Source organism: Pomacea canaliculata, linkage group LG4 (genome assembly GCF_003073045.1).
Source record: "Pomacea canaliculata isolate SZHN2017 linkage group LG4, ASM307304v1, whole genome shotgun sequence".
In the NCBI taxonomy this organism is placed as follows: domain Eukaryota; kingdom Metazoa; phylum Mollusca; class Gastropoda; order Architaenioglossa; family Ampullariidae; genus Pomacea; species Pomacea canaliculata.
In genome coordinates, this window is record NC_037593.1 from 32,041,813 (window position 1) to 32,069,199 (window position 27,387).

At 37.7% G+C, this 27,387-nt stretch overlaps 3 protein-coding genes across 19 annotated transcripts in view; 2 read left to right on the top strand and 1 right to left on the bottom strand.

Annotated features, from left to right (window-relative positions):
• The first annotated feature begins 4,591 nt into the window (after positions 1-4,591).
• LOC112561127 (coiled-coil domain-containing protein 189-like) lies at positions 4,592-13,063 on the top strand. Of its 4 annotated transcripts, none has more exons than XM_025233386.1 (9): positions 4,592-4,852; positions 7,812-7,843; positions 8,152-8,217; positions 8,512-8,681; positions 9,188-9,258; positions 9,677-9,793; positions 10,115-10,175; positions 10,769-10,891; positions 12,560-13,063. In XM_025233386.1, the coding sequence occupies exons 1-9, from the start codon at positions 4,751-4,753 to the stop codon at positions 12,742-12,744; spliced, it is 927 nt and encodes a 308-aa protein (XP_025089171.1). In that variant the 5' UTR covers positions 4,592-4,750; the 3' UTR covers positions 12,745-13,063. The 4 variants fall into 4 exon arrangements, with proteins under 4 accessions (XP_025089171.1, XP_025089174.1, XP_025089173.1 ...); XM_025233389.1 differs by having other exon boundaries at positions 4,594-4,852; positions 10,769-10,843; XM_025233388.1 differs by lacking the exon at positions 4,592-4,852 and adding an exon at positions 7,088-7,253.
• Positions 13,064-13,746: 683 nt separating this feature from the next.
• On the bottom strand, positions 13,747-25,204 carry LOC112561125 (DNA repair protein RAD51 homolog 3-like). 11 transcript variants are annotated; one of them, XM_025233376.1, is made up of 9 exons: positions 21,861-21,907; positions 21,595-21,640; positions 20,460-20,655; positions 19,818-20,049; positions 18,852-19,012; positions 18,197-18,327; positions 16,368-16,499; positions 14,643-14,837; positions 13,747-14,198 (listed from the first exon to the last, which is right to left on the bottom strand). In XM_025233376.1, the coding sequence occupies exons 3-9, from the start codon at positions 20,590-20,592 to the stop codon at positions 14,088-14,090; spliced, it is 1,095 nt and encodes a 364-aa protein (XP_025089161.1). In that variant the 5' UTR covers positions 20,593-20,655; positions 21,595-21,640; positions 21,861-21,907; the 3' UTR covers positions 13,747-14,087. The 11 variants fall into 11 exon arrangements, 10 of the variants coding, with proteins under 10 accessions (XP_025089161.1, XP_025089168.1, XP_025089163.1 ...); XR_003098654.1 differs by lacking the exon at positions 21,861-21,907 and having other exon boundaries at positions 14,556-14,837; positions 21,595-21,852; XM_025233383.1 differs by lacking the exons at positions 21,595-21,640; positions 21,861-21,907 and adding an exon at positions 25,188-25,204.
• Positions 21,941-27,387, top strand: part of LOC112561124 (protein phosphatase 1F-like) — a 35,034-nt gene continuing 29,587 nt past the window's right edge. For all 4 annotated transcript variants that reach the window (XM_025233371.1, XM_025233372.1, XM_025233373.1 and 1 more), the window contains exon 1: positions 21,941-22,192. In XM_025233371.1, coding sequence (XP_025089156.1) covers positions 22,005-22,192 — 188 coding nt within the window. In that variant the 5' untranslated portion in view covers positions 21,941-22,004. The remainder of the gene's footprint in view (positions 22,193-27,387) is intronic.

Here is a 27,387-nt window from a genome sequence, read left to right on the forward strand (position 1 = left end):
ATATTAGTGGGAGAGAAAGTGTGTGTGTGTGTGTGGGTGAGAGAGATTGTGTGTGTGGGTAGGTGTGGGTGTGTTCGTAAGCGAAGCGTGACAGGGATTCACTAAGATCGATCCAATGAGAAAGTAAGAGCTGGTCCCCTGAGAGGTGTCAGCATCCGTTGTCATCGTAAACAGCTTGACAGAATCACAGCACTGGACACTTTCACATGCTTTTGTATAGGCTCACGTGCCATTTTACAGGACTTCAGACAGGCTCAGACAACAGTATGTAATGTTCAAACATACATTCCTATTAATCTGTATTTATCAAAATGTTTAATAAACTACAAATGTTCTATTGCGAAATGTGCCAACGAACACCGTCTGGAAAGATGTTAGATAGATTTCATTATTAATCAGATTTACAGAAGTAATTATGGAAGGCGTACTTTGAACGACTGTTATAAAAACATATGGTGCCATGAAAGATGAGAACTTGAGAACTTCTTTCTTCATCTTCCACTTCATCTTTTGTTTTCTCTCACCTTGTCTCGGAGGAGACATATCGCCAAGTGTGATATATAGCTGACCCCCCTCGTGAAACACGTGGACGCGAAGAATAGTGTGTGGTTACTTTGGTTTTGTTTATTTATTTATTTATTTTTTTTATTTTCTCATGCGTTTCCCGCAGCCCGAGTGGTGCTCTCCATGGTCAGCCCAGGAATTACACGGGCGCGAAGCAAACTCGACAAAAGGGTGTACCTGTAACCCAGTCTTCGGAGAGATGTACAGAGGAGAAAACTCCGAGTCTGTATGATAGAACTTTAAACTGTTATTGCATTCCAGTTCTGTGTGAACAACAAAACAAATGGTCTTACAAGCGTACAAATGCGAGAGAGGGGACAATCAGATTTGACAAAGCATGACCCAATGATCATGAACTTTTAATGTGGTATAGTGCCTGTATCCAGGGTTGGGATTAGCATCTCAAGCATTTTGCCACTGTTCTCATTGAATTTAAAGTTGTTATTGGATAAATTATCTGCGTTATGCCAGGCGGGAGAGCCCTGCCAAAATGTGTTATTGGTAATTTGTTTTGAAGGGAAAGAGCGCGTGTCAGACCGTGTGTAGTTGTGATCCCCACTTTTCCATACATTTCCTCCCTTCATCTTTTCCTTGTGTTTTCTATATGCTCAGAATGATTGTGTTAAGAGCTAAAGACGCGTTGAGTAGTAGGAGTGGAAAGGAGACTATTATACAAAGGACGCATTCTTGTGCTCAGATTTGTGATATCCGGTGTCTTTAATAATATCTCTTGAAAGCTATTCTGTGCACACGCACGTACACACATCAACGCATACACATCATTAACCATCGTAAACATCAAAGCTCACACGTGCACAGGTCGTTGTAAGACCTTGCAGCTGCCCACCAAACTTTTCAGCTTGCCCAGTCCTCAACTCTTCTACAAGTTCCTGCTCTAACAGCACTTCTCTTGTTCGTCGATCTACTGGGTTTACAGCCCCTCATTTGCATTACCGAACCACAAGGTAATGCATGCAGCTGCCGGGATGAAACACTTTCTTCTTGTGGGAGAGGGAGGTGATGGAAGAAGAATCGTGACGCATGCTCTCTTCACGACATATCGACATCTGCTGCTTGATCGCAACTTCTGCAACCTCCCCCATTAAGATGAAAGCCAGGGTGTTCACTGTTTCCATTAAGAGCGATTGCCTTAAGCACAGGTGCTTAGGCCTCCTGTCCCGCTTCTTTGCTGGCAATTTGCTGATGGCTGTGCCATCACGATCACAGGGACAGTCGTCAGGCCACTGTAACCCCTTCACTACAGGGGAAATAACTCTGGGACGAGTTGCGTCAAGAGTTACGTCTCTTTCCTCAACATCAGAAATGTCTAGAAATCCCGTTTAATTAACAGTGAAAGTTATGGAGACTTTAATGTATGGGAAGGAGATGCAACAAGTATGTATCCTAGCTCATTCTTTTTCCTGCACGCAGTGACACAGGGGAATATTTCTTACCCGCAATGCTTCGCGCAAAGAAAAGTGAAACAAAAAAATAGATCGTTGAAAGGATCACGTGATGTTTGATGAAAAACCTGGACAACAGAGGTAGCCCAACTAATCACGCAAAGAGGTATAAAACTCAACATAAGCCAGCAATGGCTTTTTTATAATTTCTTTCTTTCTGTGTGGAACGACTTTCGAGACTTCTGATGTCTGCTCGAAACACGTAATGCATTACTTCCCTTTACAAGATTGATTCCAGACATTCGAGCTGCGTCTGCTGCAAGAATTACACCTCTGCCGGATTACTGACATTAACAACAGGTAAATGTATTCTGTTTCCTACAACTCTTTTTAAGACAAAGTGTCAAAAAAACGAATGGTGGGAGGAACTAACCCATTGAGAAAGACATTTAATTTGATTTCATCGCTCATAGTCTTATTAGTGAAGCTTACATTATATACACTCGCAAGATCTGACTGTGCTGAATGCATCAAAAGCCATTTAATTTTGGTAATTATTAGTTCTTGAAAAATTAGTCTTGTTATCAGATAACACATGCAGAGAAAGAACAGCGTGTCCGAGACGACAGCTGAACCCAGTCCCAGGACAATACACATCGTAGATGCTGTACGTCATACTCATTGCCGTCCTCCTCCCTTACTTTCCCACTAAAATGTGACAAGCATCTTTGCCGTGTGTCTTCCGCAGACATTACGTGACAAGACTGAAAAAGAAATTAAAGTGGAGATCTACCTGAAAATGCTAATGTGAAAGCTCTTTTTGCCGAAAACAAGCGCAAACAAAGCGCGTCCAGTAAGACCATGGGGTGTGTAAATAAAAAAAAGACCCTCTGTTGCCTGACTTTTTATATAACCTGATTATACTGGGCTTCCAAGTCAGGCATAGAAAGACTGGGGACGCACACACATATACACAACCACATTTGTGGCAACCTCCTAGAGCTTTGCATTGATTGGTTGGCTGGTTTATTTAGTAGAAAAGTACAAAAATAGTAAACAATTCCTCCCATCTTACAAGGAATTTGTATAAGAGAACTTTTCTGTCTCTCCCTTCAATCCCCTTTTTTGTACACGTTGTGCATGGGTAGTCATGGAAATAATACCCTAGGCGAATCCAGCGAACGTCGTTAGGTTACAGGTACATTTTTGAAAAACATCAAAAGCAAGGAAATGTAACAGCTGCAAAAAATGTTAAACTAGAGTTGATGCCATAAAATCTGGGCATCTAGTTATTCAAATGAGGTTCGTTCTGACCAGGAAAATTCGCCCAGACACGGCTTAAAAGAGAGAGATAGAGATAGAAGAGATAGAGACAGCTGGGTAGGCACCTGTCTGTGATTATCTGTGCTACACAGGTGCGACTCCAAGTATTCTCCCTCCAGTTCCATAACTGAAACATAAGACGTCACGACGCTATAGGAATCAAGAAAACAATCACATATATCTTTCCTTTCAAACTCACTTTTTATGCGATTAGAATCCTTCACCATAATGTGAACCTCTAACCGCTTGACTATTTGATGTTGTCTCGTTTCTAAGCACAGAAATCGAGAGGCTCAGTATGCTGACATCACTAAAGCACAGAAACGTCTATACTCTATAGGAATAATTTTACTTCCCTGCTTGCTGCAAATTCGTTCAGTCTTTGTTCTTAATTTGTATTAGTGACATTACTATTGCTTTATTATGATGATGCAAAATTTGTAAAGCGTATACTCACACTCCTAAGGAGCAAGCTCTTAGCGCCTAAGAACAAGAACGAGACAGAGGCAGCATACGTGGGACAGAAAAGCAAACAGACACATGAACACATGAACTAAGAAAGAATAAACAACAGTACTAATGATGACTAAAAACAAGTACAGAAAACGCAAAGAGGAACCAAATAACAAGAACTGAGAATATCATGATAAAGACGAGCAGAGAAGGGCGTGAAAAAGAACTAGCATGGTGGGAACGGGTGTTATGAGTAATGTTTACAGAAGAATGGCATTTTCAGTGTTTTTTTAAAAAGGATGCAATAGTGGGTAGGTGGTGGACATGGAAAGAGAGAGAGCTCCACTGTTTCGCTGCACAATAACTAAAAATCCTGTGACCATATGTTGTTGTTCTGATGACAAGAGTAGTAAGATGATCATCAGACGAGGAGTGGAGTTGTCTAGGAAGGACGTAAGGGAAGAGAATAGTGCTCAGTACAAGATGCTATTTCCCCAAATCTGGATGACTACCACTCTCCTCAAGATAAGTGCCCACAAACATCCCCGTCTGCAATCGACTAGTCCTTTCAATTTGGACTGTAGCATGAAACGTGCGCCATCTTTGGTAACAGTTTGCCATCACAAATCAATAACATCTGAAAAAAGACGTAAATTAGATGCGAGATTTGCAAGCAGCTGATCTGTGAAACAGATGCTGGCTGATGGTTATTTGTGTATGCTCTGGCGAAATGTTATTGCAAGGTCGAATTACAAGTCATGAAGGCATGAACTATGGCCGTCATGCTGTGTGAAAAAAGGAGAGAGTTCAGCAACAAAACTGTCGCCATCTTCTAATGTGTTTGTAGTATCGTAGCAACAGTAACTAGGGGTTACGTGATGGTGTCACGTCGTTAAACACTAAACACTGCGTCATGGGGCGATAGACAACATCAGGACTGCGAGGTCTTGTGCTTCATTTGTTTTGTACAGAATGCAAAACGGACCAAAAAGATCGGGACTGACACAATGTGCGAGAGAGAACCTTACTTCCACTTAGAGTTTGTCAACGACATCCTTCTGAGAAGGTACTCCTTGGAGACCTCCTCTTCATACGATGGTGTCCCTTTCGTAAGTACAAGGTGCACCTCTCTCTCCCTCCTCCTCCTGTATCTCATCCCTAAGTACAAATTGCATCTCTCTCTTTTCCTGTATCTCATACCTAAGTGCTATAATCTGCGATAGCCTTCCGTCTCACTGTCTCGTGTGTGTGAGCACATCTTCAAGTCTTTGATTAGACCACGGTTCATCCACGAACGGTTTCTGTGTCCTGTTCACTTTTCTACCTTGGGTTTTTGACTTTACAGGATCATGAGGCTCCTTCACTAAACATTTGACTTTTCACGCATACCGTTTTCCATTTTCTTATTAACAAACCGTGGGTTTAGTTTTTTTTCTTCTTGTTGTTGTTTTTTTATCTGTTCTGTATATTAGATTTTGGATCTATATGCGTTTCAGCGATGTCTGATCAAAGATGCGTTTGGTCTCATCCAGCATCTTGTTCGATCCATGCATGAGCGTTTGTGGACTGCTGTCGCGTTCGCTTCCTCAGTGCCAGGATTGTGTTCTGTTCTCAACTGTCTTGCCATAAAACTTCAAACAAAGTATTCCGATGAATATTTTTATTGGGCTGAATTTAAAATTCAAGATATCGCTTATGCCGATCCTTCATTTGCGATGGTCAGTTTAACAGGAAAGCCGGGTGGAAAGGCAGTGAGCGTAAATATTGACAGAAACTATTAAGTTCGTTCATCTTATGTTAGAGTTTATGAATGCCTATACAGTGGAACCTCGGTTAACGAACTTAATCCGTTCTGGAAAGCTGTTCGTTAACCGAAATGTTCGTTATCCGAAACAATTTTTTCCATAAGAAATAAAGGAAATAGATTTAATTGGTTCCCAGCCCCTGTTGACTCGCTATTTGAAAGTTACAGGCTGTATATAGGTATTTGTTTTAATGAGAACAGTTATAATGCAATATAAATGGAGTTAAATAAACATAAAAACATTAACGAAAGCATTTAAACAGAAAACTTGTTTTGACGGCGTGGGTGGAAGCAGGTGTGGGTAGGAATGGGTGGAATTACTGCTTTGATTCCCCCTCCATGAGCACACGTGACATTATAAAATCGGGGAGACTTCCCTTTTCTGTAGCTTTGAGGTTGAAGAAAAAAACTTGTCCAGTGTCTGCTTCTTCTGCCTTTTTTTGTAAAACTCTTCGGTAAGACGACATCACATATCCGACAGACGCATGCCACCTTCATACTTTGAAATCATTTCCTTTTTCAATTCATTACTTGCTCTTAATCTTCTTTGGAGCCATGATTGAGGATTATCTTATTAAAATAAAGCACAACAATCACTAAATAAGAAGGATGCGCACAGGTAAGGAACGACTGATCGTAATTGTCTCGAGCGCGAATGATTACATGCTGGTCGGTCACGTGTGGTTCACGTGGCTGTTCGTTATCCGAAATTTTGTTCGCTATCGGAGACAAATTTTTAACGAAATTTTTGTTCGTTATCCGAAATTTTGTTCGCTATCCGAGACAAATTTTTAGCGAAATTTTTGTTCGTTAACCGAAAAATTCGCTATCCGAGGCGTTCGCTAACCGAGGTTCCACTGTATAGCCTACAGCATACATATATTATTTCTAGAAACGTTCGCAAGGTTCTGAATCGTTGTGTCCACGGGATCTGTGTACCTGAAGCAGACTCCGAGACTTTTCTTCAGAGAAGTATCACCTTTGACATCTAAATAATAAAATATGTTGTTATTATGACTTTGGCTACGAAGTTCTGTGGTGAGAAAAGGTGACAAATGATTGTAAAACAGCCACGTGCAGTCCTATGATCTATTGTGTTGACATGAATAGCGCGTATCGCTATGACCTCTATTCAACCAAAGTGGCAGCTACCATCCTATGCTCTCTGTTAACAGTCGTTTTTGGATTCCTTTATTCCCTATAAATTGAAGAAACGAAATGCAAAGGTCGAAGCTTGGAAACCCACCTTAGATCCATAAAATTATTGGTTCAACAAGGCTGTAGACATAATTATAATACATGTTATGCTTCTGGCATTCATCCTGTTTCAACATCAGTACCAACACGAACAGGGCTCACAATGAACTTAAGTTGCTTTTGAGACCAGTTGTTGAAAAAACGAACGAGATAGCTTTCGGCAACGACGTCCTGGTAGGTTTTACATTAATTTGTCGGAATCGCATCGATATCTCACGTATAGTCTACTGTGTGCCTTCTTACAACTGTTAGTAAAGGGAGTCAACTACGTACGTCCAGCTTGGGAGAAGCAGAGTTACCTCCTAGCAACCAGCGATTGTTGATATTTCCTCCTCAGTTTAGTTGCCACCGTGAGCTGGGTATGTAATTAATGCCTTTCCAAAATGCCTGAACTTGAAGACGCGGTGGCTGAGATAGAATGCCCGACCAGTTTCTCAGGACTTCCCCAAGTAAGTTACATTGGCTTGGTAGGCCGAAGATGCTTAAAGGGTCACTGACAGGAGACAATAAAATCGTGTTCGTACTCGACGTCAATTGGAAATTACACATATTGGTAATTGTCATGACTTTCGAAGATGCGTTATTGCATAATCGAATAGAGTCCTGCTTACCTATCACCACTGAGATGTACGCGAGAGAGCCGTAACATTAAGTGTAAAATAAATATCTGTGTATATAGGTATGTGCGCGAAAACATTTCATTATGTAGAATCTTGCAAATGGTTAGAAACAATCAACTCAGAAAAAAAGAATATTTGCAGGTGGTTTACATTCAAATGATGTTTCTATACTTTTTTTCATTATAATGTTATCATATATGCCTAAAATTTGTAAGTGAATACTTTAAGAATTTACTTTTAAAGTAATTGCAATTTGTATCCTTATAGCAAATAGTAATTTTGGTAATGTGGTTCTTTTGCTTTAGTTTTTCAGACTCCAAGAGTAGTACTCATTTAGTGTTCTTGAAATTTCATATACAAATAAAATGTATTGTGTTTATTTTGCAGCCAAGAGAGTGGAAAGCAAAAGTGGTTGTGTGGTAAGCACACTTTGATTTGCTTTCATGACTCATTCAGTGCTATATAAAAACTCTTAAGTGGACATGTACACAGACACAACTCAAGCAACTTCATATATTATCTCAGGTGTGAGGATTTCATTTTTGTAGCATATTGTACTGATCCCTCATTTCATGCTCAAAGGATATAGATCATCTTCAGAAGTGTTTAGTTAAAGTGCTATTGTTACAACTCTGATAAATGTATAAAGCAAATGCATACCTTTGCATTTATAATGTTATCTATATAACATAATCATGTAGGCCTGATTTCTTGACTTCATTTACAGGTCTGACCTGTCAGTTGATGATGTTGATCGACTTAACGAGTCTCTCAGTGTTGACCACGTCAAGCAGTGAGTTTGCAACACATAGTAGTAAATGTGTTTGATTTTTGCAGTGACTAACAGTAAAATTATAATATACCTTTATATATGACATTGTCTTATTCCTAGGATATAAGAGTGTCTCTTTGATTGGACATTATTAATCTTAGACTTTACTGTATACCCTGAAAAAAAAAATTTTTAATCTTACCTCTCCAGCACCTAATGATGACTACGAGAGACAGATAGGCTGTCAAACAAAACTTGAATTAACATTTTTTATGTAACTGCGCAAGAGAAAAAAAATATATGACCTGTTGCCAGGGTTCTGGCAGACATTTTTCACCTGGACTCATGGCAAGAAGACCCCAGGCAAGCTATTGTAATGGACTTATACTACTACACCCTACAATTTGCCCAAGACAACAACTTCAACCGTGAGAAGACCTCAACCTTCTTCTCCATCATCAAAAATATTCACAGTGCCTGTGTTGGTGAGAAAACCATGATTCTTTAAAGTTGTGCTTCCTGAGAGATGTATATCAACATATTAAGCCATGTCTTCATCTGCCTTTTTATTCCAAGTTTAAACCTGTTTAAGGGAGTCTGAGGTTTGTTCTGAACAAAAAGTGAGTCAACTATAAACTGGTTTCATGTTAGTCATCTAGGATTTGGGCTCTTATATAGTTTACTCAGACTTATAGCCGATGAACTGACATGATAAATGGTGTCATTCTAGATTTTTAGGGCATAAGGTGGATATAAACACCCCTGAAAGTGCAGCTGTGAAAAATACACATTGTCAAAAATAAAACAATACTACAACCTTTTCTCTGATGAAAATAAACTCCAGGGACTAAGTGCAGTTCTGTTAAAATTGCTATCAAGATTAATTTCAGTACATACTATTGATCTGTATTGGCAGAATTTAAATTATTTCCCAATGTCTGTTCATGTTTTTTTTCTGTACATTTATATCAATGCTGTATTTTTTGTGCAGAAACTCCTTTTGGGAACCTTGAGCACACCTTTCGCTACTTTAAAGATCTCATTTTGTGCCACTCTGTTAATGTGAGTTTAACTAATATTGTGGAACACTGGTGTGTATATTTATTCCAATATTGATGATAGTGTTTCCAAATATCTTGATATGGGTTGAAAGTATCAATTAGCAGAAGAAACAAGGGTAATTTTTTTTTTTTTATGAAGGCAATGCAAACTTCAACACAGCTTATTATGATCTTAACTGGAGAAAAGGAATGATGTTTACCTTGTCACTGAGACAAATACTTTGACAAAACCATACCTTAAACATACCTGGTGATGCAGCATATATAACTTGTAATAAATGTATTCAATTGGCGTTACAAAGCAAACTTGTTTCAAATTGTGGGCAATTTTTTTAAGCATCAAAAATATGTTGTTCTATATTTTATACTTTCTGGTAAAGATATTGAGCTTAACAACCACCTGACTTTGTCATTGACAGCGTCCACCTTTTAGTATTGAGCTGTTCAATGCAGAGGAAATACAAAAGATCTCAGAGTATACGATCAATACCTACTTCAGGCACTTCAAGATGTACAAATATGCATTTACTCCAGTGGTAAGATCTTACAGCCCCTCAGTACTTTTTAGTTGTATGACAATCTAAATGTTTTCTTGGGCACATGGCCTATGGAGTATCTATATGCTCATTCTGTTTCATTTGTATTTTGTGCAATGTTCTGTTTTAACAAATGCTCATATGGAATTCGTTTCGAATTATGGCTTCCTAAAATGATTAAAATACTTTATCTTGGTCACCAGTTTCCTCTCTACTTAATAACATAAATATATAAATTGTGTCAGCTTACAGCCATTAAAAATATTTAATAATTTGCAGTCAAAATTAAGAATATTTTTGTGGGGTTTTCTTCTTTTGAAGGTGCGGCTAGATTTGGCCATTACCTACCAAGGTGTCCCAGTCAGTCCTCGACCATCTGTAGGTTAGCTGCTTCATTTCGTTCTTCATAACCTGAGTGACTTTTATCTTTTTTTTCTGGATAATCAGCTTAGAAAAAGGTACAGTCACATGAGAATGAAGTTGAAAGAAAAATCTCAGAATAAAATCTCAAAGTCTCAGAATCTTAGAACATGTTCATGATTGCATTTAACATTTTCTCACACAAAAATGTGCTTCAATCACAGAACGACGGTTTTCTTGATTTTGTAAGCAATATAGGCATAGATGAAAACAATATTCCTGCCTTATTAGGCAACAATTAGACAAATGATGGATTTTTGCATGATTCTCAACCAGAACCACAAAACCTCAAACATCACCACAACCAGCTTTATTTGTAAGACTTATCAAGTACAATATTGGAGGGGCAGTTCTGTTTTACATCACCCAACATTTTCTTTTTCTATCACACACAGGTCAAAGAAAATCAAGTGGAGAAATGCACTATCCAGTGCATCAGTGATGATAAAAAGATGATTAAATTATTAGATGAGAAGGAGTAGCATTTATCTGGGCATTTTACGTTGTTGTTTTTTTGTGCACGTACTCTGACCATGAATATCACCATATTTGCAGGAGATGAGTTGACAACAGAAGGAACTGAGGTTTCCCCAGAAGATGAGCAGACAGCAGAACACAAACCAAAGGAGGGTGAGGAGACACCTGCCGATGACGTTAACGATCAAACTGACAATGAAGGTTACAGTTACCCCAATCTTATTCCTCTCCTCTGCTTGCTTGCTGGAGGCTAGTTGCTGTAGCTGCCAGCTGTGCATTCAGGCTTGATCTTCAGGCATTTATTCAATTAGTTCAAGACTATAATGCCTGCATCAATCCATCTAACAAGTTAGTGAGGAACTATATATGCTGTGACAAAGACAACTGCAGCCAGGATCACTTTCTACATCAAATAATGCATAGTGTTACTTTATCTTTCACTATCTTTGCATTGCCATGGCTAGACTCCAAAAATCAGTTCTTAGATGTAGCACAAGAATTTCTTGTATATTGTCTAAAAACAAGGAAGAAAATTAGTGTGAAAAAAAGTACATGCTATGGGATTGCTTATGGGTATAGCTATTTATTTACACCATCATTTGTGCAATGTGCGTGGCTTTAGAAACAGGACAGTTTATCAAAGACTCAAGTAATAAAAATAACAAGTAAAAAATAATTATTCATCTCTTATTACACATGAAATGTTCATAGTTCTTGTACATGAAGCTCTATTAGCTTCCATTGGAAAACTTTTATATCTTCCTGTACAACAGGATTATTGTAAATCTTAAAATGAAACAGTTCATTCTCAGTCAAAACCTATCAAATAACAGACTCAGCATAACATCCAAAAAAAAAACACACCTACCTCAGTTGAAGAAAAAGAGGAAGTATTTTTATAAAGTTTATAAGGCAATCGTAACCTAATTTTTGTGTTATGACTAAAAACAAAATAGTACAAAACTGCATCTATCATTTTAGACTATATTTGGTGTTTGATTTTAATTCTTGACAGCTTATAGCAGATCTAGCTTTTTTTAAAGGCAGCTCTGTGCACAGATGCAATTTTTATTTGTTGTAGAGTCCTTCCTTTTTAGAATTTAGTCTCATGTTGTTACCTTGATGCCATCTGCATTTTTAGCAATAGCCAAGGCTTGTGCCATATCAAAGGAATCATCTAAACTGGAAAAAGTTTGGGAAAAATTGTTTTTGCTACCGAATGTGGAAGGAGGCTGGGTTGTCCAGATGCCCATTTGAGACTGTACTAGCTTAACCCAGAACCTTTGCTTGCATTAGCAGTTAGAAACCTGCCAGTCTCTTGCTGTCTTGTTTACTTTCATCTCTCCTTGGCTTTTATCATTTTCTGTATTCTTTACCATGTTTCTGTCTGTAGATTTTATTTTTTAAAAAGTGGGGTTTTTTTGTACTAATAAAGATGAATGGTCAGAGTTGTTAACTGTAGCTGCTTATAGACCAGAGCTTTAGTTCTTAGTGCATTCAATTTCATTAATAATAAGAAAAAAAGAATAGTCATGACTTTCTTAATTCTGTTTCAATTTTTCCTATTTATTTCTTATCCAATATTTGTTATCTAAGAGCAGTTCAAGGCAATACTCCTTATGGCCTTTTGGAGGATTTCACAAACTGAGATATTTGGTATTTTGATATGTGATGTAATCATGCAATATTTCCCAGATATTATTAAGCAAGAATACAGCTCATTCAGTCATAAACAAAATGCTAAGTAATGTTCCTTTGTGAGAAATAAGATATTCAAATTTACTAAAAGCAGCATATTTGATATTGCTTATAAATGCCTTTATTAACAATAAGTTTAATTATGCTTGTTATATTTATTTGAATAATCAGAGGAGTCTGGTGCCCGGAAGGAGCTTCGAGCTATGATACAGACCTATCTTGCAGAGGAGATTAAAAAGGTCAAGGCCACTGTAGAGCAACAGCTTAAAGCTACAGAAGACAGCGTGAACAGAAAACTGGAGGACGACAACCAAGCCAGAAGCGGAAGACGGGATTCTCTCAAGAAGAAGAAATGAATCTCAGCTGTTTGGGTGGGGATAAGTTTTCTCAGATTCTTTGACATGCTTGTTCATTTGATGGACATTTGGATCTGGGAGAATGGTATTGCAGCATGCAGACAAAAGGCAAAAGAATCCAAAGATGAAGGTGAAAATTTATGATAAAATAATTCTTAGTATATCAGTCCTGCATTATCATATGCATACAGAGAGTTTTTTGTATACTTTTTTCAAGAGACACTGCACTTGATGCATTCACAGCACCAAGTATGTAAATTCATAAACTAATTTGTTGTTATGCTGTTAGCAACAGCAGTATTAAAAAATGGAAAAAAAACACCTTGTTTGTGTGGGCCCAGATGAGGAAATTATGTTTAAAGTACTTCCACATGTATCGTATGTGTATGAGAACTATTTTAAAGTTTTTTATTCCTGAGCCCCTGTAACACAAAAATGTGTTCATTTAGCGTTAAGCCATCTCATTTTACATTATAACCTTAGACAAAAGGTTGGAATGTGAAGGCTCCAATAGCCTAGCAGCCAAATGGGCAATGAACTGAAAATGGCTCACCGTGTCTAGGGCATGGCTTATAGAAGGCAGAACCCACCTTCTCATAATGCCTTCTACCTTCCCCGGATAAATTATCTTCTGCATGGGAGGGGAGGTTGTCTAATCACAGCCCTGAGAGTCTTGAATGGTGATCTGTTCCAAAGCAAAGCTTACTGACCATCAAGCTATTACACCTTCCCCTCAAAAAACAAATACTGAGATGCTATACTGCCACAGAATTAATCTTGCCTGCACACAAGTCAATAGTCTCAATACTTCAGTGAAGTATAATGGCTGTGTTTATATTCATTTTAAAAAAAAAAGGCCAGTTGGAAGAAAAGAAAACTGTTACTAAACCATGTTTTACTTTGCTCCATGAATTACTAGACATTTCACACTGCTGATGAACTGTGTAAACACACAGCTGGCTTGAACTCTTGGCGCACCATGCAAAAGCATACACTGACAAATTAACACTTAATAAGACAATTTTTACTGACATATTCAATTATTCTCATTGTACTTATATTCTTGGTGCCTATATCACATTTCCGAAGGAAACCTTGTCTTCCTGAGTGATCCCCGATATAACTGCAGTGAGCAAACCCCGTAAATTCATAACCATTGACACTTTAGCTATACCGAGCTGATTCATTGAGTTCAAGCCCTCAGTGCATTAAATCTGAGCAGACAGATAATCTCCAGCTCCAGGCACCACTTGTCTCCAACTGTAACATCACTTTCAGCACACATAACTGAATCTGGTCATCTCAAGCAATCAAGTCTTTCAAACTAACTGAATCTGCTGAGATTACGCTGTTTTGGGCTTTTTTCTGGGTGTGCAGTCTTCTGGGCGTGGTTCCTCTGAAGTGGAATTGTCTGGCTTATTGGGCTTGTGCACTACGTCACGGATTCCCCCAGTCTAAAAAAGCACCAAAAAGGAAACTGCTGAAACTAATGCCATGCATTGATCACTAAATAAATGTAGAATCCAACTCCATAAGAGAAATAAATTAAGAGAATGGATTTTTTGTAAGCTCAAGTAATCAGCTGTAAAATCATCTAGCAGACAAGTTTCCATAGCATGTTGATGGATCTTTTTCCATCTTGACTTTTCCCACTTAAAACCCATGTAGTCATGTTTAATCTAAGGTTGGTGTCTCCATTTTTCCTAGTTGATATTGGAATCTATATTGATTGCTTATCTTCTTGAATCAGGTTCAGACCAAAATGTTTCAGCCAATTAAGACAGCTTTAGCTTGAGTACAAACACAAGCACCTTCAGAATGACCAATTTCCATCTTGTTTGCATCCACCAACTGCTGGACAGGTTTCAGCACAGATACCAACACTCTGTGATACTGACCGTGATCTGAAAAGACACAGTGGTCTCTTCTTTGGATGGAGACTTGTACAGCACAGCATGACGCTGACCTGATTCCCAGAACAGCACAAGCCGCACCGTGCAAGCATGGCCCCAGCTCTCACCTAGAGCAGGGATGATCTCAGTGATCCCTGACTCCATGGAAAACCTTGTTGTCATTTGATTGGTCAGTACTACCTGCACAGTTTATGATTATTTTAAAAATACAATCTGCAGGTCCAATACTTAATCTGTAAGGTATGTAATACACTCATGAAAAAGGTTCAATGAGCAAGTGTAAATTACTGTTACTGCAAATCATTGTGATTACTATTATTAATATTTTAAACACTAACATCCCGTTTCCACATCCAGATTTATGCATGCTAAATATAAAGAATTTTGTGAGACAATAGTGGCAACATAAAGAGGGTGTATTATCCATAAATAGGGGAAATAACTGGAGAAAATCCTTTCTGTCACAAAATGCAACATGAGATTGGGTTGGCAAGATAGCAGATACCAAGATAACAAGTTGAGACTGTATGTAATGTCAGCTCAGAAGTACTGCAGCTGATTAAAAAACGTCAGCGAACAAGTGAAAGATAATTTTATAAAAAAATGTCAAAGGTCATGTCTAAGCACTTTTGCTAATTTTTAGCCAAAATAAAAGTTGATTATAGCTCTAAAGTAGGCAGCTGCTTTTTGAATGATAAGGTTCATCAGGAGAAAAAGTTCTTATTCTATATTTCTGTGTTCTCTTTATATATTAATATGTATATATATGTGTGTAGAGGGTCAGCTGGTAGTCCAGTGGTGATATGGTGCCCATTGGCACAGACTTACAGGAGCACTGCAAACAGTGTGCCTGACAGTGATTGGTTAGGGATCTCGGTGCTAATTGGTGCAGGCCTAAATGTGAAAAGTGTATACCTTGTGAGGGGCATATAACAGCAGAGCTTAGACAGTACAAGGGATGTGCTAGAAACTCAGTCCACGACACACAGAAAAAGGAAGAGACAGATGTGGCACTTTGTTGCCGCTCATGATACGATTCTGAGAAAATGCAGCCATGGCATTTCTTTAAGGCTATTCAAAAAAGGGTAGTACATTTGCTGGCTCGTCTTGCATCTGGTTGAGGGTATGGGAGTTGCTTACTCATGCCATAAACTCCCACTACCTGGTTACATATATTAAAGCTGCAATTACATCTTGACAGTTCTGAATGATGGATGTTGATTGTACATCGCATAAAATTTAAGAATTTCTCCAAAGGAAAGCACATCACATTAAATTAAAACTTCAGTCTGAAATTTTAAAAAATCCCCATTCAACATTGCAATGCTCTAATAATATTCTCTTGCAAGCATGAGTGAAGTCTTATGAAGTTCTCTTAGTAATTTTGTCACATCCAGACAAAGGGTTGCAAGACACTGGTACGAAACAACAGCTGATTAAAAGTCAGTTGCACTGAAAAATGTAACGTCATTATCAAGTAAAAAAAAAAGTGATCGATAAAGTTTTCATGCAAAGCTGCAGCTGAAAGTCCTCAATAAACATATTGACTCAAAATCACAAACAGTGCACAAATGTCAAATCTCAGTTAAGAAGAAATGAATTTTGATAGCACACAGCAGCCACATCCAAGAAAGTTCAAAATATGCAGCAAAGAGAAGTTCAAAGCGATTATTGCCATAAGATGGTGATTTTAAAAAAATGCATGCTTACCGCCAAACTGAAGTCAGTGGCCAGCTTGATACAGCTTTGTGCCATGCCAGCAAGAAGGCGTGTACGCTGAGAGAGATCTTCAAAATTGTGGCGAAAGGGGAAGGCAATGCTGTCCACCACCACCACTTTCACCTGTGACATACCATGTCTTGCGCTGTGATATCAGCAATTCCCACCACCAAGGCAAGCAATGTAAGTAAAATGCTGGTGAGTCCATTTGTGCTGACCTTTCAGCCAGCAAATACTGCCTGAGATACTGGCCCTAAAAGCCAAACTGTAGTAATTATCTGCTAATGTTGAAATGCAGTAATCATTCAATAAACTGAAAGGAGCCATATCATCTACACTAGAAATATGGCAATTAAAGGTGCATCTAAACTGTAGTAAGCAACAAATCTAAAAACACAGAATTCATCTGTTAATCTGAAACTGTAGAAGTCATCTGTTCATCTGAAACTAACAATAACTTGCAAATATGGATCTGTAGCAATTATTTGATCTGAAGCTGTAGCAAGCATCAGCTACTTCTCCTCTACCACATTCATAATTATATAAAACAGAACTTCTGCATTAAAAGATCTAATGATCTAACTAACATACTAGTAAAATGATGCATAAAAATTAGTATACAGCTATATTTTGCCCTTGCATATTATCACCAACAATCTTCCTGATGGTCATAGACTGGATTATGTGCAAGAAAACAACACCAGTATCCAGTGGACCTTCACCAAACAGCTAGAGGACCTGGACTTTGCAGATGACATTAGTCTCCTGTCTCATTGGAAAAAACATGCACAAACCAAACTGAGTAAGCTAGCAGAGGAAACAGAGAAGACTGGCTTAAAGGTCAACAGAGAGAAGACCAAAGTGATTGAGAATCAACAACAAGCAGGAACTCCCAATCCAACTTTTAGGAGAGAACATCCTGGAAACAAACCGCTTCCCGTATCTGGGGAGCATTGTCAACAAGTTTGGGTGAGCGGATGATGACATCAAAAGCCGCATCAACAAGGCCAGGCATGCTTTCAACAGTCTACACCCCATCTGGAACTCCTGAACATTATCCTTCTGCGGTAAGACCTGCATCTTCAAAACCAATGTGAAAGCATTCCTACTGTATGGTTCTGAAACCTGGAGAGTGACAAACACCATCAAGCTCCAGACCTTTATCAACAGATGCCTACACCCTATTCTGGGAATAAGATGGCCTGAAAAGATCTCCAACAGCAGCCTGTGGAAAAGAACCAACCAGAATGCCACTAGCCAAGACATCAAAAAGCACAAATGGGGCTAGATAGGACACATCCTGCGCAAACCAGCTGACACCATTGCCAGGCAGGCACTTGACTGGAACCCTCGGGGGAAGAGGAGAATTGAAAGACCAAAGCAGACTTGGAAAAGAACAGTAGAAAGTGAGACAAAGGATGTCAGAACCACATGGGTCCAACTGAAGGAGGGCTACCCAAAAACGGGTCCGCTGGTGAGGTGTTGTTGCGGTCCTATGCTGTTTAAGGAGTAACAAGGACTAAACTAAACTATATTTCGCCCATCATGTTACATTCCAGGTGTTTAAGAGTTCATGTTTTCCAAAAGATTAAAAATATCACATTTGCATCATACATCAGGAACTTCATATCATCAAATCAAATCAAATTAGACTTTATTGTCTGTCGAGGATACCCAAGACAGAAATGTTTCTTTTGCTCACAAGGGCAGGCATACATACTCACACAGACATTTAATACACACAGTTAGGAGTAAAAATATAAATCCTATAAATAGGATTCCTTATTTACCATTATTTTAATAAAATCTTCTGTCCCTACCTTTGGATGTTGTTGCAGAAAATTACTCAATACATGCAATGTTGCAAGGAGCTCAATATGGTCATGGCAACGAAAATAATGGATTCCTGATAAAATTTTATCCAGATTATAGTCCTTTATCTCTTCCATCCCTGTACAAACACACATTAACTCACACAGATGTTTATGGAAATAAGCACGATGAATGATGGAATGGTGATTATTTATTAATAACACAATGGTTCACCAAACCACCACCACTACAAATAACACAAACATTATAGATGTGGGTGAAAATCATACCAGGCTTTGAACTAACAAAATACATGTATCTTAAAAGATAACGATCTTTACAGGGTAAAGTTTAATTAAACCATCGGCAGTCATTGGCAACTTTCATGTTCTTAGAAGATGGTATTTTATTCAACATCACAATGTTACTTAGTGCCTTTTCTACTCATCGTAGAATAAAAAAGGTAATAAGTATAATGCAAAAGGAAAAACAAAGTTCAGGCTTATGTCTGGGTCTGATAACTTGTCAGTCAAGAAAAGGTGATTTATTTCCCCCTTAATACTATTTCCTTGGTGATGTCTCAGACTTCAATCTCTCTTCGTCTACAAACCTCTGAGCTTTTGTCAGACTTGGATTACAATTTAATTTACATTACTTTCTCACCTGCAACTCTTGTAGCCATAAGATGACAGTGTTCAACTGTTGCCTGTGCAATGTCAACAACACGTTCGATAATAAAACTCCCTTCAGTGTCTACATACACTGCTTCCCCTCCTGCACCTCCAAGCTCTTCAGGAATGCTGGCATCCACCACTAGCTGTATGCTGAAAGAAACAAAATGAAACAAAAGCATTTGTGTTTGCAGTCCCTGTAAAAAGAAATAGTTCCCTTTCTAACAAAACTCTTAAGCTGCTTGTATAGCAATCATCAAGCATTTCTGCAACTAGGAATCTATCACCCTTTCCTAAAAGTAGCTTATTATCTTATTGCGTTCAATTTATAATTTAAAGAAATCAATCAGCACATCATAAACAGTAAGCTGCCTACATTAATAATCATACTTTCATTTATGTATATATATATATTTATATATACATATATATATTTTCGAGATATATGTATATGCCTGTGTGTCTATATACATATATATAGTCTTCTTTTAATTAACACAACGATGGAGATTAAAATAACAATTTAGATTTAAAATTTAGCATCAAAATCCAAGGAAACAAGCAAATGCTAAAGCAATTGCTAAAATATGTCTGTCCTGATGATTTTTTATTTATATCATGTTATCTGGAAGCTTTAAAATGTGGCTTCAAGAAATATCTTGTGTGATCAAGCATACTATTTAACTCAATCCTCAGTTTTTCAAATTCATCAATGTATTTAGTTTATATCTGCCACGGGGTATACCATTTGTTGATGCTTATGTTTCCTGTATGGTTGACTGTTAGTTTGTAGTCTTTCATGTGCAGTGCATTGAGCTAACATCCACATGGGCAAATGCACTTTACAAGTTCATTTTTTTTCCTCAAATCAGAATGACATTTGGCAATATTGTAGCCAAATAAGAACTATCTCTGACAGCTCATGAAACAGGCTAGTAAAATTGGCAGCCACTTTTACCACATCTGTGTCTTCCCTATTCCTGGTGCTCCACAGATTTCTGTAACTTTCCTCAGCGCTATTCCTCCACCCAGAGCTTCATCAAGTTCTGAACAGAATGTCACGATGTTTGGTAGACTTTGTTCCTGTTCTAGTAACTGCAAGGCACTGATGCTGCTAAATCCAGATGTACGGTCTTCTCTAGAAACTATTTTCAAGACCTCCAGCGCATCTTCTAAGCTGATTCCTGCTTCTAAACAAAAGTGATGCTGCAATCATTATCTGATAGTTAAAAGCAAACTCAAAGGGAAAAACTAATAGAGAAAGTAAAGAGAGAAGAGAAATGTAAATGAAAGGGAATAGCAAAATATATTCATAAAAGATTTTTGCAAATTTATCAGTGATAAATTGTGTCTGCTTGATAAACATTAGTAGCTAAATTTCAGCTGACAGAATGCATAAAATCATGCAGCTATGGCTGAAGACAGTTCATTTTTGTCCCCTTAAAATAGTTATGTAATAAAAAGAGGAAAGTTTTTTCCTGTCTTCCTTTCATGGTGTCTCTAGCTTATTCCTCCTGAAAGTAATAAAATGTTGATAAAATATGTAACACACATGAGAAATGTGATTTTAATTTGAGCAGCATGATACAATGGAGCTCACCTTTACTTAGTTGCGAAGGTCTGATGTCACTGAGATCTGCTTCTGTAAGGAAGCCTGCACTGGTTAACTTAGTCCGCACTAATGGTGCCAATGGAAAAGTTAAAAGTTCTCGTGAAGATCCACCACTTGACATTTTTTAAAGTCATATGCTGAGTTTATTTGGCAACTGGCTTACATTATAAACACACTCAGGTGTCTAAAACAAAAAGAACAGAAAGAAAAAGAAAAGTTTCAATACTGTTACATTAAACTTTATCTAAAATCTTTCTCAATGCAGATTAATTAAAGCTGAGAGATGATCAAAAATAATGTCTTCAGTAACTTAAAATTTTCAATTCAAGAATCTAAGGCATGAATCATGTGTTCAACAGGTTTATAGCACAATCATATTAAAAAAACGAAAATATGTTTATATAGTTTTAAAAGATAGTTACACATTTAATGTACTGGTTAAGCATGACAACACAAAAAACTATATTCAACATTATTTTGTCCTCACAGTTAATACAGCTATCAAAATGTTAAGCAGACAGGATTATGTGGTCTCATGTGGCCAGCAATCAATAGTAGTAGGGAATTTTTGTTAATTAGAGAATTAAGAATTCATTTTTGGTGCCATATCTATTCAAACCCTTGAAAAATTTAATGAGTCATTAACTTGGCACCTTCCCAATCCAAATGTTAAAAACTGCTCTTTATTATACCTATGTATATCTGCACTATAACTTTAACGGGAAAGCCCTGTAGCCAAATTGTTAGAGCACTCAGCTATGTAGCAGAATGTTGGTGGTATAAGGAAATCTGCCCCTGCTCATCTGGACTGCAGTTATAGTTACTTTATTTATCAGGGAAGGTAAGGGCAGTCGGGAGAGAGATGGGTGGGATCTGCATTCCACATACCATATCATTGCTGGTCGTCAGCTGATACAAGTCAAAGGATATTAATGCATGAATTTTTAAAAAATGCATACCATCCCATATGAATGGACAGTCACATGAGCACAAACTCACATTTGATCTTGTCAACAAGAAACTATTGGAAAAGTGTCCCCCAGAGAAGGTGCATTGTGCTTATGAGTGTTTTAATGGGTTTTTTTAAGCGTCTAAAACATGCACTTCATGATTATACACTTACAAAGAAAAATGCATCGTTGTTTATTGTTCCAACCTTGCTTTAAATCCTGCACGAAAATTTAACAGTATATTCTGAAATTTCTTACTTAATTTACGGATCAGGAATATTAGAACAGCATTGGTAGAGTAAGTACAATTTTTATTGTTAGTCTGCAAGCCCCACGCTGAGAGAGTATAAGAAAGATTCAACCATATTGAGTTGCAGCTGGATGAATACTCAAGGAAATATCAGAAAAAGTGCAGATTTTATACAGTTAGTTCACGCACACGTAAACATCAAGAAGGGGCTACAACTACCGCCCAGTCGAAATCAGCGGGAAGAAGGAGATTTACACACAAAGCGATGACGTCACCACTCTGTGTGCACAAGAAAGCCCTCGGTGTAGTATGGTTTGTTAGGTTGTCACCGGGATGGACGATCCCAGTCAAAATGAAATATCTGTCTTCAAACGATTCTTGGAAAGATTTTGCCATGAGGTGGAAGAACCTACATCAGAGGGAAACGACTCGCCCATTCGTCACATTTCATACTCCCTAGTGCCAGCCGAGATCGAAGGAGAAAGCTTGCAATGGGCACTTGACTACCTTTGTCAAACGCAGTGAGTTCCCCCTTCATTTCTCTACATCGTTAGTGTGTTTCTTGCTTTAGTCCTACCACGCTATGCGTCTAGCTAGTGGTGTCTGTCATGCGGAAACAAGACTCGGAGATGCTGGTGAAAGGACAAGCAGTAATCATCTTTCATAGTTTGGGCGCACACACGAGTTTAGTTTAACCTAGATTTTAAGCGGTGCGAAGCTAAGACAACTCAGTTCCGAAATGAGTGAGGCGAAATGTGTTCCACACCTGCTTCGAATATCCTAACCTGCTTTACCTTCTTTTGCTCGTATTGAGAGAGTATTTCATACTCTCGCTAGTACTTGCTGTAAATGTTAATTCTCAGCTCATACATGTCTTGGTGTGGCAGTAATCGCAAAAAAATGGCCCAAGACGTATTTGTCCCCTATTCAGATGAACCCACGCATTTATCTCTCAAAAAGTCTATCCCCATGAACTTTGTTATTCATGAATTGTGTCAAAGGTCACGAAGGATTAGCAGAGCGTGCTGTTTCGTGTGCCAAGTAGCATTAAGATAAACAAATAGTGTTAGTTTGAGCATAAATGGAAACTATAAGGTGTGCTTGCATTCTAAGTAGATGTTCTAACAGTTGGGGTTGATTTTACTCTGGACATGTGCCATGCACCTCAAGCTTTTGGTAATAGATGATATCTATGGAGATGAGTTCCTGCTATCATCTGTCAAGTATCATTTTCACAATCTTGCTAGAAATTGTTTTGCAGCATTTAGTCTTTCTTAAGTTTTCCTTCAGTTTTTTTTTGTGTTTTGTGGGTTTTTTAAAAAAATACTATTGATAATAGGTGAAGATATTGATGAGAGAATTATTAGTTTTAGCTTTTGTATTGCACTAAAAACAGACTTATGCAAAAGATCATCAAATAGACAGTAGTGTATATATAGCCATATAATACTATTCTTGCTATATTATAATAATAATGTTCTGTGGCTGAACGCTGCATAGTTTCTATTCTCAATAAAAATACCAAACTATTGTTGACACGTGACTTTTTCAGAATATCAGTTCATGTACTATCATAAAAGATGGCTAGGCATTCATTAATCAGTTTCATGATCCTGGTTCTTTCTGCTTGACAGTTTTATTCTGTATTGGTTATAATCTCTAGTTTGTTATAGAAAGGGAAGCAGTTATACCTGATAAAATAAAAAAAAAATTGGGGTATATAATCCTATGGCACCAATGAATATTTTGTTTTTGCTTGCCTTATTATGTACAAAGGAAAGTATGAGATGTTTCTTCCTAAAGTGTAGAGTTTCACAGTGTTGAAAACAGTGTGAAAATTAGGCATATCTTGAGTCATCATTAACGTTTTTACACACCTGCACAGTAAAAATGATCTTATTGAGTCAGAAGTGTTCAGCATAAATGTAGATGTGGAAATGGTAACACTTGTGGTATAACAGAGTTGTAAAAGTACTTCAGGACCCATATGCCATCTCTCTAGTGGACTGTTGAGTTGTTGAAATGCTCTGTATTAGACAGGTTTAGTTATTGCAACCATTTTCTGATTAGTGCCTCCATATTTTGTTTAAGCACATTTAAGTATAAAGTATATGTCAGACACCGGCATATGGAATGACTACAACTGGATTCTTATTCTATCTGTAAAAAGTTCATGTATTCTACCTTATTCTATTGTTCTCTAGTGAGATAGATCTACCATGAGATTATTCTTTGAGTCTTTACTTGCTTCATCCGCTTAAACTTAAACTTCCTATAATTCTTAAAACCTGCACTTTGAGGGTTGGAGGAGGTGGGGGGGAATCTGTTGATGAGAATAAATCCATTCTTTGCCTTTCAAACCATCAGTATGATAATCATAAGGGTATCGAGGCGAGGAAAGGTGGTACAGGTAGTTTTTTTGGTACATGCTGGCAACTAAGGCCCTATTACAGCAAAGCGACTGACCCTAGAAGGGGAAGTTTAATAATATTGGAGATAACATGTCTGTTCTCTTATCACCCTTTTTTGTTTTCTTCATTAGAAAATTTGCCTGTAAGATTTTAGCAGCATGATTTAACTTCCCTGTTTAACAGCTTGTCATTAAACTGCTTAACCAGCATACAAATGAACATATTTTAAATCATAGTTAGTCTAGAAATGCTCAGTGATATCAAAATGTTTGTACAATGAAGATGTAGTTCAGATGTATTTTAATATCACTTTGTTTCGGATTTCATTCATGTGAAGTGTTGCCAGAAGAGAAAGCCTACATTTGTAATACAGGCCTTGACCTGTTCCCAAGACATATATGAGAATTGCAATGTTCAAAGCCTTGTATTTTGCAAAGAGGACAGACTTATTTCATCTGGTTTTATAGTAATGAACTTAACCCAGTCATTTGAAAATGTTTCACTCAGCCTTCAATTTTGTTAAACTTTCACCCTCCTATTTCTTTGTCAATTTCTGTCAGTTACTTCAAACAGCATTTAAGCTCAGCATGACTTTTTTAAATTTCATGTAAGAAAGAGATATCTCTTCCTGTATTAACACACAACTACACGAAGATATGTTCAACTGTATTCTTCCTTGTCCTTTAATTTAATTTTTTTATCATAATTAATATTTCACACATTTGTCAGATGTTCAGGAAAAGATTTTTGGTCTGGTTTGTCTTTGCTATGATCAGCATTCACTATCAAAGAAAGATCCTTTTTTTTAATTATTATTTTGCATAGATCTTCTAAGGTCAAAATTATGGAGATGAAACCTACAATGCTTGATATGCATTGAAAATATGTTCGAATAGAAATAAGCAGTTTTGCATAAAATAATCTTTTATGATTTGTTTCCTGTGTGTTTAAATTTATCAGAGTTTTGTTTCAAATCTGGGTAAAAGGATACTTAGTATGTACTTTTCTTGATGTAAAATATAGCTAATGGTTTGCTGGCAAAGCCTAGTGGTTACAACAGATCTCTGATTCTAGCCCTGCTCTAACCTGTAGATGAAGTACTCACCTTGCCTATTTTGTAGATTCTCTGCAAGAATGGGTACCTGACAGGAAACTTAAAGGCAGTGGAAAGAGAAGGCTGAGCTCTGCCTTTCAGAGGGGGATGGGGGGAACTGCATTCACTGCCTTGTTGGAGAGGTCGATGGTCCTAGAGGCTACAATAAACTACATTTGATAACAGGTCACCATTATAGTGAGATCATGGCTAGTGGACTGCTTGATAGACAAAAACACTTAAGGTTGCAAGAGTAGATCATTATGGTGATATTGCCAACAGTGTCATACTCAGCTTTAATAGGAGCCTCTCTCTTGCTATAAAATGAGCTGAAACTACACTCCTGTCTTGTCTAATCCAGTCATTATAAAATTCAGCCTACAGTAGTGCCATTGTCAATCTGCAAAAGCTTCGATTACCTCGGTTTCATTCCCATCATCTATCTGGTAGTCATTGATGGTACAGGCCAAGTCTAAAGTTAAACTAAAGCAAAGTACCAATACCATTTCTGCCTGCATAAAGTGTATGTGTGTGTGAGAGAGAGAGAGAACGTGCATGTGCAAATACACATGAGCACTTGCATGCATACATTCACACATGCATCTTTGCTCCGCTGCTGAGCAGCCTGGAATTAGAACACACTAGGTACCTGAGATTTATTATAGTTATTTGCATTATATTGTAAAATTTATTTAATGTATTTGTTGATAGTCATAATTTCAAGTATGTATGTGCACCTTGAACTTACGATTTTGTTCATAGCTGCTTCACTTTCTCCCTGTATTAATATTATCTCTGGTTGAGGCACCCTACGTCTAGACTAGCCATAATATAGCCTTGACTACCGATTCCCACAAAACAAAACCAAGCATCTTTCTTTCTTTCCTTTGTTCCTCATGTCTTGCCTTCCGTTCCTCCTTCAACTATTTGTCGGTGGGACTGCGTGAGACTCTGCGCTTGACAGACCAGTGGCTGGGAGAGTCTAGTTTGGTGCACAACTTTTGGTGCAGCTGTCTGAAACATGAATAAATGAGTCTGTTTGGCAGATATGGCTAGGTTATAGCATTGTTTTGTGCTTTTAAATTGAGTTGCCCAGAATTGCCCTCTGGAATAAAGTGTTATCTTATAATTTGTGTTGTAAACTTAGACAAAATTTAATGATGAAGTCTTAGATACATATACGCTGCAGCACTTTACTGGACATTTCTGTCAGCTGTGGCAGATTATGTATTCATGGCTGCAACATCAAGCTGCCCTGATCTACCTGTGCCATGGTAATGGGAGAATAACCTACCCATACCTTGGCCTGGGCTTGCAGTCCTATTCTGCTGCTGGGCACAGAAGAAGTCTTGTTAAGCTGTCTGGGCATTTATAAGGGACCTGTTTGTGTTTGTTCACATAGAATGCAACCTAATGCTGGGTCCAGTGATTAGTTTCTACCTTTGTGTTGTAGTGGTAACGAGCAGAGGAAACTGTGCTTTGCTTCCTCAAAATTAAGACATTGAGCATCACTGTATCCTTGTCTTTAGCCATCATTTGTTTCTGTCTCTATTCTTCTGAGCAGCTAGTGAGAGTTTTACTTGTTTATATGGGCTAGTCATGGCATATCTTATACAAACATCAACTTTCTTCAGAATAGCCATGTCATCTATCTTATTCAAATATCAGCCATCTACAGCCATGGCATGTCGTACAAACATCAGCTTTCCATTTATTTCCTCACTGACTAGTCTTACCTTGAGATTTTACTGAGATGGGAGACATTTTATATTATTAAGTAAGACAGGGAAGGGAAAAATGATTGTGATAAAGACACTGTTTCACAGATTATGAGTTCTGTATATACATTTTCTATACAGGTTGTTATGACTGTTAGAATTTGGATATAATTTTACATTTATTAGTGTTATAATTTTTCACAAACCTGATTAGACAGAATTCAAAGTGATGCCAAGTTGAAGACTTCATTAAATAAATATATTGCAGTACTTTACTGGACATTTCTGTCAGCTGTGGCAGATTATGTATTCATGGCTGCAACATCAAGCTGCCCTGATCTACCTGTGCCATGGTAATGGGAGAGTGACCTACCCATACCTTGGTCTTGTTTTGCAGTCCTATTCTGCTGCTGGGCACAGAAGCAATGATTTAGATCTGGAAAATTAGATAAGGAAGTGTGTGTGTGTTAATACACATTCATTCCAAGGATGAT

Excerpts from the sequence above, each read along its gene's own strand:
- LOC112561127 (XM_025233386.1), top strand. The coding sequence starts at position 4,751 with ATGTGCGAGAGAGAACCTTACTTCCACTTAGAGTTTGTCAACGACATC. Across the intron at positions 9,794-10,114 it reads AATATGCATTTACTCCAGTG|GTGCGGCTAGATTTGGCCAT; the intron begins GTAAGATCTTAC and ends CTTCTTTTGAAG. Across the intron at positions 10,176-10,768 it reads CAGTCCTCGACCATCTGTAG|GAGATGAGTTGACAACAGAA; the intron begins GTTAGCTGCTTC and ends CCATATTTGCAG.
- LOC112561125 (XM_025233383.1), bottom strand. The coding sequence starts at position 20,592 with ATGTCAAGTGGTGGATCTTCACGAGAACTTTTAACTTTTCCATTGGCA. Across the intron at positions 16,500-18,196 it reads TTCTGCAACAACATCCAAAG|GTGAAAGTGGTGGTGGTGGA; the intron begins GTAGGGACAGAA and ends GGTATGTCACAG. Across the intron at positions 14,199-14,642 it reads CTGTGTCTTTTCAGATCACG|ACTGGGGGAATCCGTGACGT; the intron begins GTCAGTATCACA and ends GTGCTTTTTTAG.